The 12606-nt window shown below is 34.1% G+C and overlaps 2 protein-coding genes across 2 annotated transcripts in view; one reads left to right on the top strand and one right to left on the bottom strand.

Moving 5' to 3' along the window:
* The window catches only part of LOC139781508 (uncharacterized), a 94998-nt gene extending 86052 nt beyond the window's left edge, over positions 1-8946 (bottom strand). Inside the window, exon 1 of the mRNA XM_071720357.1 lies at positions 8616-8946. Within this exon, the coding sequence (XP_071576458.1) occupies positions 8616-8912 (297 nt within the window). The 5' untranslated portion in view covers positions 8913-8946. The remainder of the gene's footprint in view (positions 1-8615) is intronic.
* Positions 8947-10983: 2037 nt separating this feature from the next.
* LOC139781514 (uncharacterized) lies at positions 10984-12125 on the top strand. The gene has a single exon (XM_071720360.1). It carries the CDS (start codon positions 10991-10993, stop codon positions 11837-11839), a length of 849 nt encoding a protein of 282 aa, XP_071576461.1. The 5' UTR covers positions 10984-10990; the 3' UTR covers positions 11840-12125.
* The last annotated feature ends 481 nt before the right edge of the window (positions 12126-12606 follow it).

Below are 12606 nucleotides of genomic sequence, written 5' to 3'. Positions count from 1 at the left end.
TTTTTTCCATTAACACATTTGTTATAGTGATTGTGCAGTAGAAAATCTGAAAAAATAAATGTTTTTAAAGAGTAAAGATAGTATATATTTTGAAATCTATGTATTTTATGTAAACCTAACATTTAAATTTATTTACAGTTTATTTTAGAACATGCCAAAAAACACCGTTTCATAAGCTTTCCAAGAAAGTTAAAAGGCAGAAAGTGAATGTTGAAGTTGTAGAAGAACTCAATTCAACAGATTCTTTAATTGAATTCGATCAATCGCATATTCAGCAAGCACATGCTTCCGTTAAAAGCCAAAGTTCCGTAATACCAGATTTTCTTCATAATCAAAAAGAATCTGAACTTTCTCATTATCCTTAACTTTTTTATCATTCTGAACTTTCTCACCATTCTGAATTTTCTAATAATTCTGATCATTTTGAGTACTCTGAACACTTTGATTTCGAGAATAACGATAATTATAGAGATATATTTAACATTAACAGACACACCGGCAACAATAACGAGGCTCATTCAGATGAGAACAATGATAACTCTGAAAACTGCGAGAATAGTGATGAGAACAATGAGAACCAAAAGAACGATGAGGAAAAAAATCTCCCATAAAGATATTTTACATGGGATATACTGTCCAGCTCTTGTTCATTTACGTAAGGTTAACATTTTCGGGTTTATCTACATGGGATTTCGGAGAGTAAAAGGTGACGCGTGACAAATATATAAAGATATATATATTACATATAAAAGAAAAATATATATATATATATAAATATCTATATACCGGGTGAATCTTAATGGATGCACCAACTTTTTACCATAAGAGATGAGTTACCGACCGCAACTGTAATGAACCGAACGATCCATAGGTGACACCAGCTTGAATCGACCGCTTCGATCGACGAGTCCGAGGTGATACAGGCAAGTTAAAAACTGTGAATCAAATAACGTATATCGTATGTACATACTTTTCTAATATATCCAACTGTCTTACGCATTTTTCTTTTTACATATAATTTTATTTAATAACACGATTTCTTATTATTCTCCATCTATGCGCAACGTATTTACCGCATGTACTACGTTTACGCGAGCGTTACTTTTGTAGTAACTTACGATAATTCACTCGTTTACGCAGAGTAAATTATCGTAAGTTACTACAAAATTTCCTTTACGCGAAGGAATTATCGAAAGTTACTACAGAAGTAACGCTCGCGTAAACGTAGTAATATAGTACGGGATCCGGCCGCGTGATTTATACGTTTATCTGTTATTTTATCGAAATGCGATTTTAATGGAAGATTACATATCAGGTCATACATCGCGGCCGGTGTGCCTAGCAAAATCTTGCCGCAAGTACCCTTAATTAGAGCTGTTTTAATTAAATTTTTTAAGACAACTTCGTTCATTTGTTTGCGAAGTAAATGAAGCGTCATCTGAAAGAGAGTGATCTAAAAAACTTGAAAAAAATAGGTTCCCACCTCTCAGTCTGCCGCAACCTCCTGGCAGCCAGATGCAAAAAGGTTCTTTTTTGTTAATTATCAACGTTCATCGTGTATCGAGACAATTTTTACACAAATTGAAGCTAAATTTTTCCTCTACACGATGGAATATGGTTGCCTGCGTAAAAGCTGCCGCAACTAGTGGTTGCCAGCATTTGAATGACTCGCTTTCGCCTGCGCGAGCTCTTCAATCTTACAATGTGTTACAATGGAATAATCACAGCAATTTCCTTGCATTTCTTTAATATTACAATAGTTCCTAAACAAGTTTTCAAAAATTCCTTTTATAAATAAATTCCGCCGCTCATTCGTCTTCCGACTCGTCTGAACTCGCAACATCATACTCCAAATCATCAGAATTATCATTCGCGTTTTCAGAACTTTCATTCATCGACACGCGCAATACATCGTCGACTTTCAACGGCGTTGGGTACCCAACGAACCACGTTGGTTTCAAAAAACCATCTAATAACCAACCGCAATCTTCAGCGCGTAATTTAATACAACACGGATCTGTAGCATTTTGCCACATCGAATTTACAAAAATTGCGCGTGTCGATGAATGAAAGATCTGAAAAACGCGAATGATAATTCTGATGATTTGGAGTATGATGTTGCGAGTTCAGACGAGTCGGAAGACGAATGAGCGGCGGAATTTATTTATAAAAGGAATTTTTGAAAACTTGTTTAGGAACTATTGTAATATTAAAGAAATGCAAGGAAATTGCTGTGATTATTCCATTGTAACACATTGTAAGATTAAAGAGCTCGCGCAGGCGAGAACGAGTCATTCAAATGCTGGCAATCACTAATTGCGGCAGCTTTTACGCAGGCAACCATATTCCATCGTGTAGAGGAAAAATTTAGCTTCAATTTGTGTAAAATTTGTCTCGATACACGATGAACGTTGATAATTAACAAAAAAGAACCTTTTTGCATCTGGCTGCCAGGAGGTTGCGGCAGACTGAGAGGTGGGAACCTATTTTTTTCAAGTTTTTTAGATCACTCTTTTTCAGATGACGCTTCATTTACTTCGCAAACAAATGAACGAAGTTGTCTTAAAAAATTTAATTAAAACAGCTCTAATTGAGGGTACTTGCGGCAAGATTTTGCTAGGCACACCGGCCGCGATGTATGACCTGATATGTAATCTTCCATTAAAATCGCATTTCGATAAAATAACAGATAAACGTATAAATCACGCGGCCGGATCCCGTACTACATTACTACGTTTACGCGAGCGTTACTTCTGTAGTAACTTTCGATAATTCCTTCGCGTAAAAGAAATTTTGTAGTAACTTACGATAATTTACTCTGCGTAAGCGAGTAAATTATCGTAAGTTACTACAAAAGTAACGCTCGCGTAAACGTAGTACATGCGGTAAATACGTTGCGCATAGATGAAGAATAATAAGAAATCGTGTTATTAAATAAAATTATATGTAAAAAGAAAAATGCGTAAGACAGTTGGATATATTAGAAAAGTATGTACATACGATATACGTTATTTGATTCACAGTTTTTAACTTGCCTGTACATCACCTCGGACTCGTCGATCGAAGCGGTCGATTCAAGCTGGTGTCACCTATGGATCGTTCGGTTCATTACAGTTGCGGTCGGTAACTCATCTCCAATGGTAAAAAGTTGGTGCATCCATTAAGATTCACCCGGTAAATAATATATAGATATTTGTATAGAAATATATTCAAATAAAATAATGAGAAAAATAAAATTTTAACATTTATTTTTTCAATTTTAATAAAGTACTTTGTTGTTTTAAAGTTTATCAATGAGCACACAATTAAGGATGTTTTACCTATAGCTATATGTAGTATAATTTTGTTTTCTTGATTGAAGACTTTGCATGTATGGCAAACAACTCAAAATTTTTTATATGTTAGAAGGGATTACTGTTAACAGTTTGAGTATGATTTTTTGTTATTTAAATAATTAGTATTGTTTAAACAATTAAAAAAATTTTTTGTGGCAAAAAATTTTGAAACTTAAAATACAATATCAATGATGTATGTTTTACACATAAAAAAAGTTTAAGAAATATCTTAATGGTTTATTTATATTTTATTTATATTTACAGCAAAGTGTCGATTCTCTATAAGGGATAATGTTAATTTTATCAACTTTAAACTTAAATAACTCTTAAATAACTTAAAAATTTTACAGAGTATTTTTAATTTAATTTAGAAACAATTTACAGCACTTTCTGAATATATTTGAAATACCTCCAATACATCCTTAATTACAATAACTTTTAAACCAGTAAGAGAATTGTGCTGAAATTTTACACAGATACTTAGACGTAATAATAGAACAATCTATAAAATTTTTAGATTTTTGGTAATGCTTTTGAGATGGCACACATACATCCTTAAGTTTATAAATAAAAAATGTTTCTTAACGTTTATAAAACGTTTATTTTAGATTTTAAAAATAATTGTTTCACATTTGAAAGGTTGTTTAAATGTTTGAAAAACATCTTACGTTTAAAAATGTTCTTTTAATGCGAATACTAAGATTTTTATACAACTAATAATATAAATATATAAAAAAACAATTTTTAAAATGTTTTTCAAATATTTAAAAAAAACTTTTTAAATATGAAAGAAATATTTATTCAAATCTTAAATTAACGTTTTTCAAACGTTAAAAAAACATTTTAGAACACGTTAAAATAGATGTTTTTGTAACATAAAAAAAACATTTTCTCAAACGTTAAAATAAACATTTTCAAACATTAAAAAAATGTCTTTTTAAACGTTAAAATAAACGTTTTTTTAACATTAAAAAAACACTTTCTTAAAGGTTAAAATAAACGTTTTTAAACACTAAAAAAATATCTTTTTAAACGTTAAAATAAACATTTTTTAAACATTAAAAAAACATTTTTTTTAAACGTTAAAATAAACGTCTTCAAACATTAAAAAAATGTTTTTTTAAATGTTAAAATAAATGTTTTTTCAATGAAAAATAGGTCTGTTAACCCATTATTTTTAACATTTTTAAAAATGTTTTCAAAAATGTTTTTCAAATGTTTTTAAAAATATTTTTAAAATATTTCTTTGCTGATTGGGTACTGTCAATACTACGAGTACTGATCACTCAGTACTGAGTACTGATTGCTAGTACTACTTTTTCGTAACGTATCTTGGAAATACTAAATTAATAAAATACTAAATTAACACACTAAACTATCAATATGACGTTATTTTGATATCATCTTGACTTTTTGTTCTACTTGGATAGTACTGCGCAAGTACTGCGCCTGTACCACACGTTAGTATCCCACGTATTCGATAAGTACTAAAAAAGTACTAGAGGGAGTACTAGAGGGAGTACTGGTGGGAGTACTGGAGGGAGTACTGGTGGGAGTACTGGAAGGAGTACTGGGGGGAGTACTGGGGGGAGTACTGGAGAAAGTACTGGAGGGAGTACTGGAGAAAGTACACTGGAGGGAGTACTAGAGGAAGTACTGAGAAGGGAGTACTGAATGAGTATTGGATGACTGCTGGGAAGGAGTACTGACGAAGTCAGTATGGTCGAATTTAGTAGTACTTTGAGTACTTATGTCTCCAGTACTTTCACCAATACTTTTTCCAGTATTAAAACCAGTACTACTTTTTCATAAGGGGAGGTGGACGTTGGTTCGCGTGAAAAGTTGAAAACCTCAATGATAGACCTCGTTTCGAATTATAAGTAGTAGTAAGGTGGGATAAATCTCGCTTTTCATGGAAAGTACAATGCTGTCCAGAGAACCACCCACGCGAAGCGAGGTCCACCCCACCCCGCCCCACCCCTGCTTACAGGGTAAAACGAGGTCTATCATTGTACGGTTCGAGTTTTCAACTTTCCACGCGCACCGAGGTCCACCCCCACCCATCCCTGCTTGCGAGGGAGGGGCAATCGCCCCTTCCCCGCTTACATATGTGTACTGTGCGACCCGTTTTCCTTCGGTCTCGCTAGCCGAAGGGGCGCTGCCGCAAATTAATTACTAAACAGACGGTAGCTCCGCGGTGTCCGCGATATTACTTTCTCGACAAAACTCGATTCCCGGCCCACACGCATGTAGATATCACGTGAACGCTAACTCAGGGTGTCGGTTACGGAAGGAAAGTGGGGAGGAGGCGCAGCGCAATCAACACAGATTAAATAATAAAAATGATAATAGTATATTTCAGATAGAGTCCTGTGGGAACGTCATACATCCTACTCGCGAAACCGTGACTCTCAATAATCACGCATCTCACACTCTAAATGGGCGCCAGGTGCGATTACGCGCACCACGTTTCAACAGATTACACACGATGTTGGTGTGTACGCAACGATACCGAAAATGTCGTTAAGGAGTTAGAGAATTCCCGTGCTGGTATTAAAAAAGTAATACATTCTACTCATAAAACATTTTTCAAAATTAAAATAGAGGTCCCCGGGATAAAAATTTGAAAAATAAAATTCCCAGTGCTTCAGTAATTTTTCATTTTTCAAGTCAAGTGCTAAACCTATACCGGAAACACAAAAAATTCATTGCGCTATACCTGATATCAATAGAAATATGAATGTAAAAATATTCTCTCAATCTAATGATGTCAAATCACATAAAATAATTTTAAAAAATACAAGACAGAAAAAAAATAAAAATAAATAAATAGTATAAACGTAGTTATATAATATGGCATAATTCTTAGATATATTTTTCATTTATTTTATGTTTAATTTTAATTTTAATTTTAATTAATTTATTTTATTTTTTCAAATAAATCTGATTGCTATTTTCACAGATAATATACGTGTTTTTTGTCATTAACTATATAATTTAATTGTTACATGCTATCCCCGTTAAAGTTCCCCAATTTATAATATTTCATTAAAAAAAAGTAATTCAATAATAAAAATAAGTAAAACTGCAATTAAAAAATAGAAAATATTCGAATTTCCTCTTTACCTATAGATCGAAATTTCAGGATTGCTGTCTATAAATTTATCAAATTTTTTGATAGCCATCGGTAGAGTCTATCTTATTTTTAAAAAATGATTTTTGAAAAAAAATGAAGAAAAAAAATCCTTAAAGAATCGAAGTTATTGGAATCCCATTTTCATATACGTCTTAAAAATTTCGAAATTAAGTCTAGAATTTGTGAGATTTTTTTGAAAAAAATCAAAATGGTCGCATTGAGAAAAACAAACATTTTTTACTTAAATCCTAAAAGAAAACAGTTATATTGCCCATTAAAAATTTTTTCGATATTTTCTTCGAAAAGTACAGTGACAAACGAAAAGAGAGACCACCTTATTTTTTACAATATCTTTTTTCTTCTTAAAGTTACAGGCATTTGAAATTTTCCAAATTTTAAACTGCATTTTTTTTTTAAATCCATAACTTAAGTATGAGTAGAGATAAAAATCTAAAAAAAATCATGGAAGCTACTTTCATTTAGTATGAAAACACAAAAAAATTTCGGCCAAATCAAAAATGGTCGAGGACAATCATCGGTTGAGTTGGCATGGAATGCCTCATAGACAGTACACATGTAGGCCAGGAAGGGGCTGTCGCCCTTTCCCCGCAAGCAGGGGTGCGGGTGGACATCGGTTTGCATGGAAAGTTGAAAACCCGAACCGTACAATGACCTCGTTTCACCCTATAAGCATACTCTCGATACTATATATTCGATCCGCGCAGCTCTAATCCCATCCGACAATTGAACCGTCGATGCAACACATCTAATGTTGTGATTTTTGTTGGTTGATAGCTGTTATTTTTTCGCCTAACTATTTGACCTATGAGATTGAGACACACGCGACACGTCTTGAAGTTCAGTTTCTTGCTAGCTTCTGGATAAATCAGACTCTTACGATAACGACCGGTTCACTGTATCCTTGACGCCATTATCTCTTTTATTCTAATAAATACGCTAGTGTACCATTTTATCTTATAATTAGAGTTTTATAGCAGTATTTATACATTCTGATACTGATAGACTGGCAGAGAATGAAACAATGAATTATAAACTTGAATAAAAATTCAAACACAATAATGAAATATATAAATATAGATATAGAGGAAGTTCGGGTAAAGCAAAATACTCTTATAAATAGAACCGTGATATCTAGAATATTAAGTGTTACAATCTAGGGGACAGCATTGGAATTACTAGCTGCCGGCTCCATAATCTAACATACAAAGCGGCAGCGTGGAACAACGTGTCGTTAAATAACAAATTAAAATTGAAAATTTGGCATGTACCTCATACAGCGTAAAATTAGTATATAAACTTTTATTTTACAGTTAATTTATTTAACAGATTCTTAATCGCTTTTTGTTGCATGTAAAACTGAGATAGAACTTTAGTGTGGTATACTTAGCAAGTGTCATATGGTGTACATTTCTATCGTATACGATAAAAAATTAAAAATAGTAACGTCGGACAAGGCGAGATAGTTTATAATCCGCCACTTTTTAGTATTTTAAGTATTGTATACTGTATTTATTTCTTTCTTTTAAGTGTAATATTTGTATGGCATTATTACAAAAAGCACAAAAATTAGAGTTTGTAATATATTATAATATAATAAATATATAATATAATAATTATTATAGACTATTTCATTATTAATATGACTTAAAATAGAATAAAAATTACTTTTTTGCAAGATTAATAAAGTGGTTCACCTTGTCCGACATGGTTCACCTTACCCGACAAAAATCTATCTTCGAAAATTTTGCTATAACACTAAAACTCACTATAAATAAATGAAATTAGTTAAGAACACGTTGTAATAAACATTTGGCATTACAACTCAGTGTAAACAATGTTCAGATATCTTTAATAGTTTTCAAGTTGTATTGAAAAAGGCTTAGGGTAGTTTAGAACTTCCTCTAATTTTAATGATGAGATATTTGTGTGTGATAAATATACAAATAATGTAAGATTAATAACTTTTTAGTAAACAATGCGAGGATTAACCACTTTTTGAACATTATTTAAAAAATTATTCAGAATAATATTATTATAGGATTATGACTTTAATAATAACACATGTCATTGAAATCCCCTTTTTTTAAATTCTACTAAAAAATATTTTGTAAAAATATATTTACCTGTAGTTGTTTTCTTTTAATCCTGCATAAAATTGAATTAAGTATAGCTTCTGTTATAGCCGCTATATGAGACATGTTCTTCATTGATACGCCGATGTCATTTCGATTCTTGTACGTACTAATTATCATTGATATCCATACTGCAATCAATATGAAGATAGCAATATAATAGTAAAGATTACGAAGAATAAGCTCATTTTTGCCAGCATTTGGATATGACGGCCATGTGTTGGTGAAGGTCCCTAATACTCGAAGAACATATAACATCCGTTGAAACTTCAAATGAACGATTGCCATGTTACTGCATCAAGTCTTATTACAAAATTTTCTTGGTAACTGCCATACGTTAAACAACATGTCATAGAAGAGAAATGGTAATTCCAGAAGAAACAGTAAAATCAATAACGCATGAATCATTCACCGATAATTATTAGATTCTTTGTGGTAATTAATACCTATACCACGATGGAAAATGTGGGAAATAATTAGAGTATGTAGCAAGCACAAGCTCTTCAATAATTGCAATCGATATGTACATTGTAGTCGATCTACTTTTTACTTATTGTTAGTTACTTTGTAATTTTATAGTAGCCTATACAAAATGCTCTTTTATTTTATTAGCTCTTTTTATTGGAAACTAACTTGCATCTTCACATAAACGGGCAATGCTAAATAAGAAATTGTAATATATATAGTATACGATACTACTTAATTAGTACATAAAGTAGTAGCAAGTTTAAAACTTATAGTAGTCATACAATTAGTCTTAAAATTGTGATAGATCTGATAAAAAGGATGAAAAATGATTTTGTATTAAGAGGTTAGTTTGGACGACTGCGAAAATAGTAGATATTAGAGGTTGAATTGAAGGTCAGGTATTAATTAGAGAAAAATAAATTTTACATTATTTTATTGTATATTCTTTTAACTTTCCAAAAAGTTTAAAAAGTTTAAAAATATTATAATTTATAAAGTTATAAAGTATTTAATATACTTCTAGGCGCGAAGTAGGTATTGGCGATGACAGTCTTATCGGCTAGCTGAGACTAAAATCAAAAATTAAAAAAAAAGAGTTTACTCAGGGATGAAAAACGAAGAGAATATCGATTTAGATTTTTTGTTTTTAATGTTGGTTATTTTACTGCACAATGATGAATACACAACTTTGAAAAATAATTGTTGTGCAACTACTTTTAAAAAATAAAATTCAAGTGGTACGTATCTTTGTATTCCCATTCAAGGGTCTTCCCATTCCAACCCAAGCTTTAATTCTTTTTAACAAAATTATAATATTATAAAAAATCATTTTAATCACAAAGAATTAAAGAGATAACAGTACAAAATAAAAATATTTAATTAAAATAAAATAAATAAATTTTTTTATAAAAAAACTTGGCGCTGCTTTTTTACTCCCGCTGCATACTTTACTAAATTATGTTTATTGCTTTTTTATTCAATCAAAAATTTGGTATTTTATTAAATTCAATCAAAATTTTAGTGCTTTATTAAATTTTGATGTCTAGCAGCGCCAAGTTTTTTTACAATAAAAATTTATTTATTTTATAAGAGAATATATATATTCTCTTTGCAGGAGATTGGTTGGGCACGCGGCTGGGAACAGGTCGATTAGATGAGGAGGAGAGCGGAGTGTCTGGAAAGGAGTGACAGGAGGAAGAAGGATGGGGGAAGAGTAGTAGAAGACGCGAAGAAGGTGAAAAGGAGGTGGAGGAAATGGAGGTGAGAAAAGAGGTGGAGCAGGACAAGAGAAAACGGTCGGAGAAAAGGAGCCCGAAGAAAGAGGTTATGGCTGACGGAGAACAGATGTAAGGAAGTGAGCAGGCCTCAGGTGGAGAAGAAAAGGAGGTGAAGGGACAGAAGAGGAGTGCGGAGAAGAGCAGGCAGATGCGGCGATCGAGGTGGAGGCGCGGAGGAGCGTATTTGAGAAGATGGTAGGATGTAGGAGCGGACATAAGAGAGTCGGCAAGGTGGAAAATCGAGGTATCGACGGGGAGGAATTGTAAAGAGACAGGTTGGCAGGACTTGGCGAAGGAGACAAGGAAATGGCACAAGAGGCGTGAGCGATAGAAAGGAGTAGGACGGATGCGCAACGCGCGCGTCGCAACGTGTATCAGCGGGCAAGCGAGGTGACCGAGGGATCGAAGGAAGGAATCGATAGAGCAGGGTGAACAGGAAAGGAAAGCACGTGGTGACTGTAGAGAAAGTGAGACGTGAGAGGAAGCGAATGGCAGTAGAAAGCAAGCGGTGAGGGTCGAAAAATTGTTCCGAGAGGTCTAAAGGTAAAGGTAGACGTGAAAGAGGTAAGCACGGTAGATCAGAGAGAGAGAGAGGGGGGAGCGCAAGAGGAAAGCGGAGGTATGGATGAAAGCGATAGAAGAGATGAGATAGAATGGAGGGAGGAGAGAGGAAAAGGAGACTGTTCGATAGATGGTAAATATGATCTTCTGTTACAGATAAAGGCAAGGGAGAAGGAGAGAAAGTGGCAAGAGGAGAAAATGGAGTTCAGAGGGAAAGTAGAGAAGGAGACGATGGAGAAGTTGATAAGGGAACAGATAAAGGAGTTAGTGAGAGAGTCAAAGGAAGATACAAGGAGACGAGACGAGGAGATAAAGAAGCAGAGAGAGGAGATAGAGAGCTTGAAGAGAAAGGTACATAGACTGGAACAAGGCGCAGGGAAAAGGAAGAGAGAGGATAGCGAGGAGAGTAGAGGCACGCAGGAGGAAGAGAAATGGTGGGCTGAGGATGAGAGGAATGATGAAGAAAGTAGGAAGAAGAATGTGATAATAAGAATAGAGAAAAATAGGAGGATCAGAAAGGGAACGAGCTGGGAAAAAGTGAGAAAGCTGCTCGCAGAGGGCCTGAAAATAAAGGTAGAGGTTAGGGAAGTGAGCGTGATAGGACAAAGAGGAGAGTGGGTGACGGTCCTAGTGAGGATGGGAAGCGAGAAGGATAAATGGAGGGTGCTAGAGGCGAGAAGAAGGGAAGGGAACAAATTAAGGATTAAAATGGACGAGGACAAGTCAGTAGAGAGGAGAGTAAGAGAAAGAGAGGAGAAAGAAAGGAATAAGGAAAGGAGGAAGGAGGAAGGCGGAAGGTTATGCAGGACAGCGGACGAAGAGATAGCAGGTAAGATGGAGGAGAGCCTTCTGATGGATTCAGACGAGGACGATGAAGATAGAAAGGGAGGAAAAGCGAAGGCAGAGTAAAGAGAAAGAACAGTGGCAAGTCGGAGGAGGTGGAGAGGTGGAAGGAGGGGAGGAAGAGCGGCGACAGGAAGAAGAAAAGAAGAGGAATGACGAGTGCAAGAGAAATGAAAGAGGATGGACAGGAGAGCGCCGAGCGAAGGACGAGGAGAAGAAAGTGGAATTAAGACGGTAGAGATGAGGATAAGAAAGAGAGAGGAGAGAGAGGGAAGAAGAGAGAGGAGGGAGGAGGAAGGCGGGAGTCCATGAAGGAGCATGGACGACGAGATCGCGAAGAAAATGGAGGAGAAGCTGCTCATAGATACGGACGACGACGAGGACCACAAGAAGACTAATGAATGAGATTATGCTTTGAAATATTGTGTGCTATTAAGATTGTTATTTGTACAGGGTTGGGTACGTCCCTACAAAACGCCCTTTCAGACCCCTTGGGGTAATAAAGTATTATTTCTATCAATATATTCTCTTTGCAATTGGCGCAATTTAAAAATTTCACATCTTTTTTTGAAATACATATCACTTATTTGAGTTAGGTAACGCAATTTTGTGAATTATTTTGTTAGGGAGAAATAAAGCTACTACTATTTGGGATTTTTGAATTTACAACATATATTGCGCGTATACTTAGCGCCTTTTTTTTACCTTTTTTTGAAAAAGGTAATTTTGTACTGATATCATGCATTTTGTAGTGATAAGCAGGGATCGGCAAAAAATTTCCATTTTTTATTTTTTATTCACAAATTAGCAATAACAACAAATTAAATTTTTAT

The sequence above is a fragment of the Temnothorax nylanderi genome, unplaced genomic scaffold, assembly GCF_030848795.1.
Source record: "Temnothorax nylanderi isolate EJ_2023f unplaced genomic scaffold, tnyl_v1.0 TNYL_tig0342_pilon, whole genome shotgun sequence".
NCBI classification, from domain to species: Eukaryota; Metazoa; Arthropoda; class Insecta; order Hymenoptera; family Formicidae; genus Temnothorax; species Temnothorax nylanderi.
This window is presented reverse-complemented; position numbering and strand designations above follow the sequence as displayed.

Excerpts from the sequence above, each read along its gene's own strand:
- LOC139781514 (XM_071720360.1), top strand. The coding sequence starts at position 10,991 with ATGGATGAAAGCGATAGAAGAGATGAGATAGAATGGAGGGAGGAGAGA.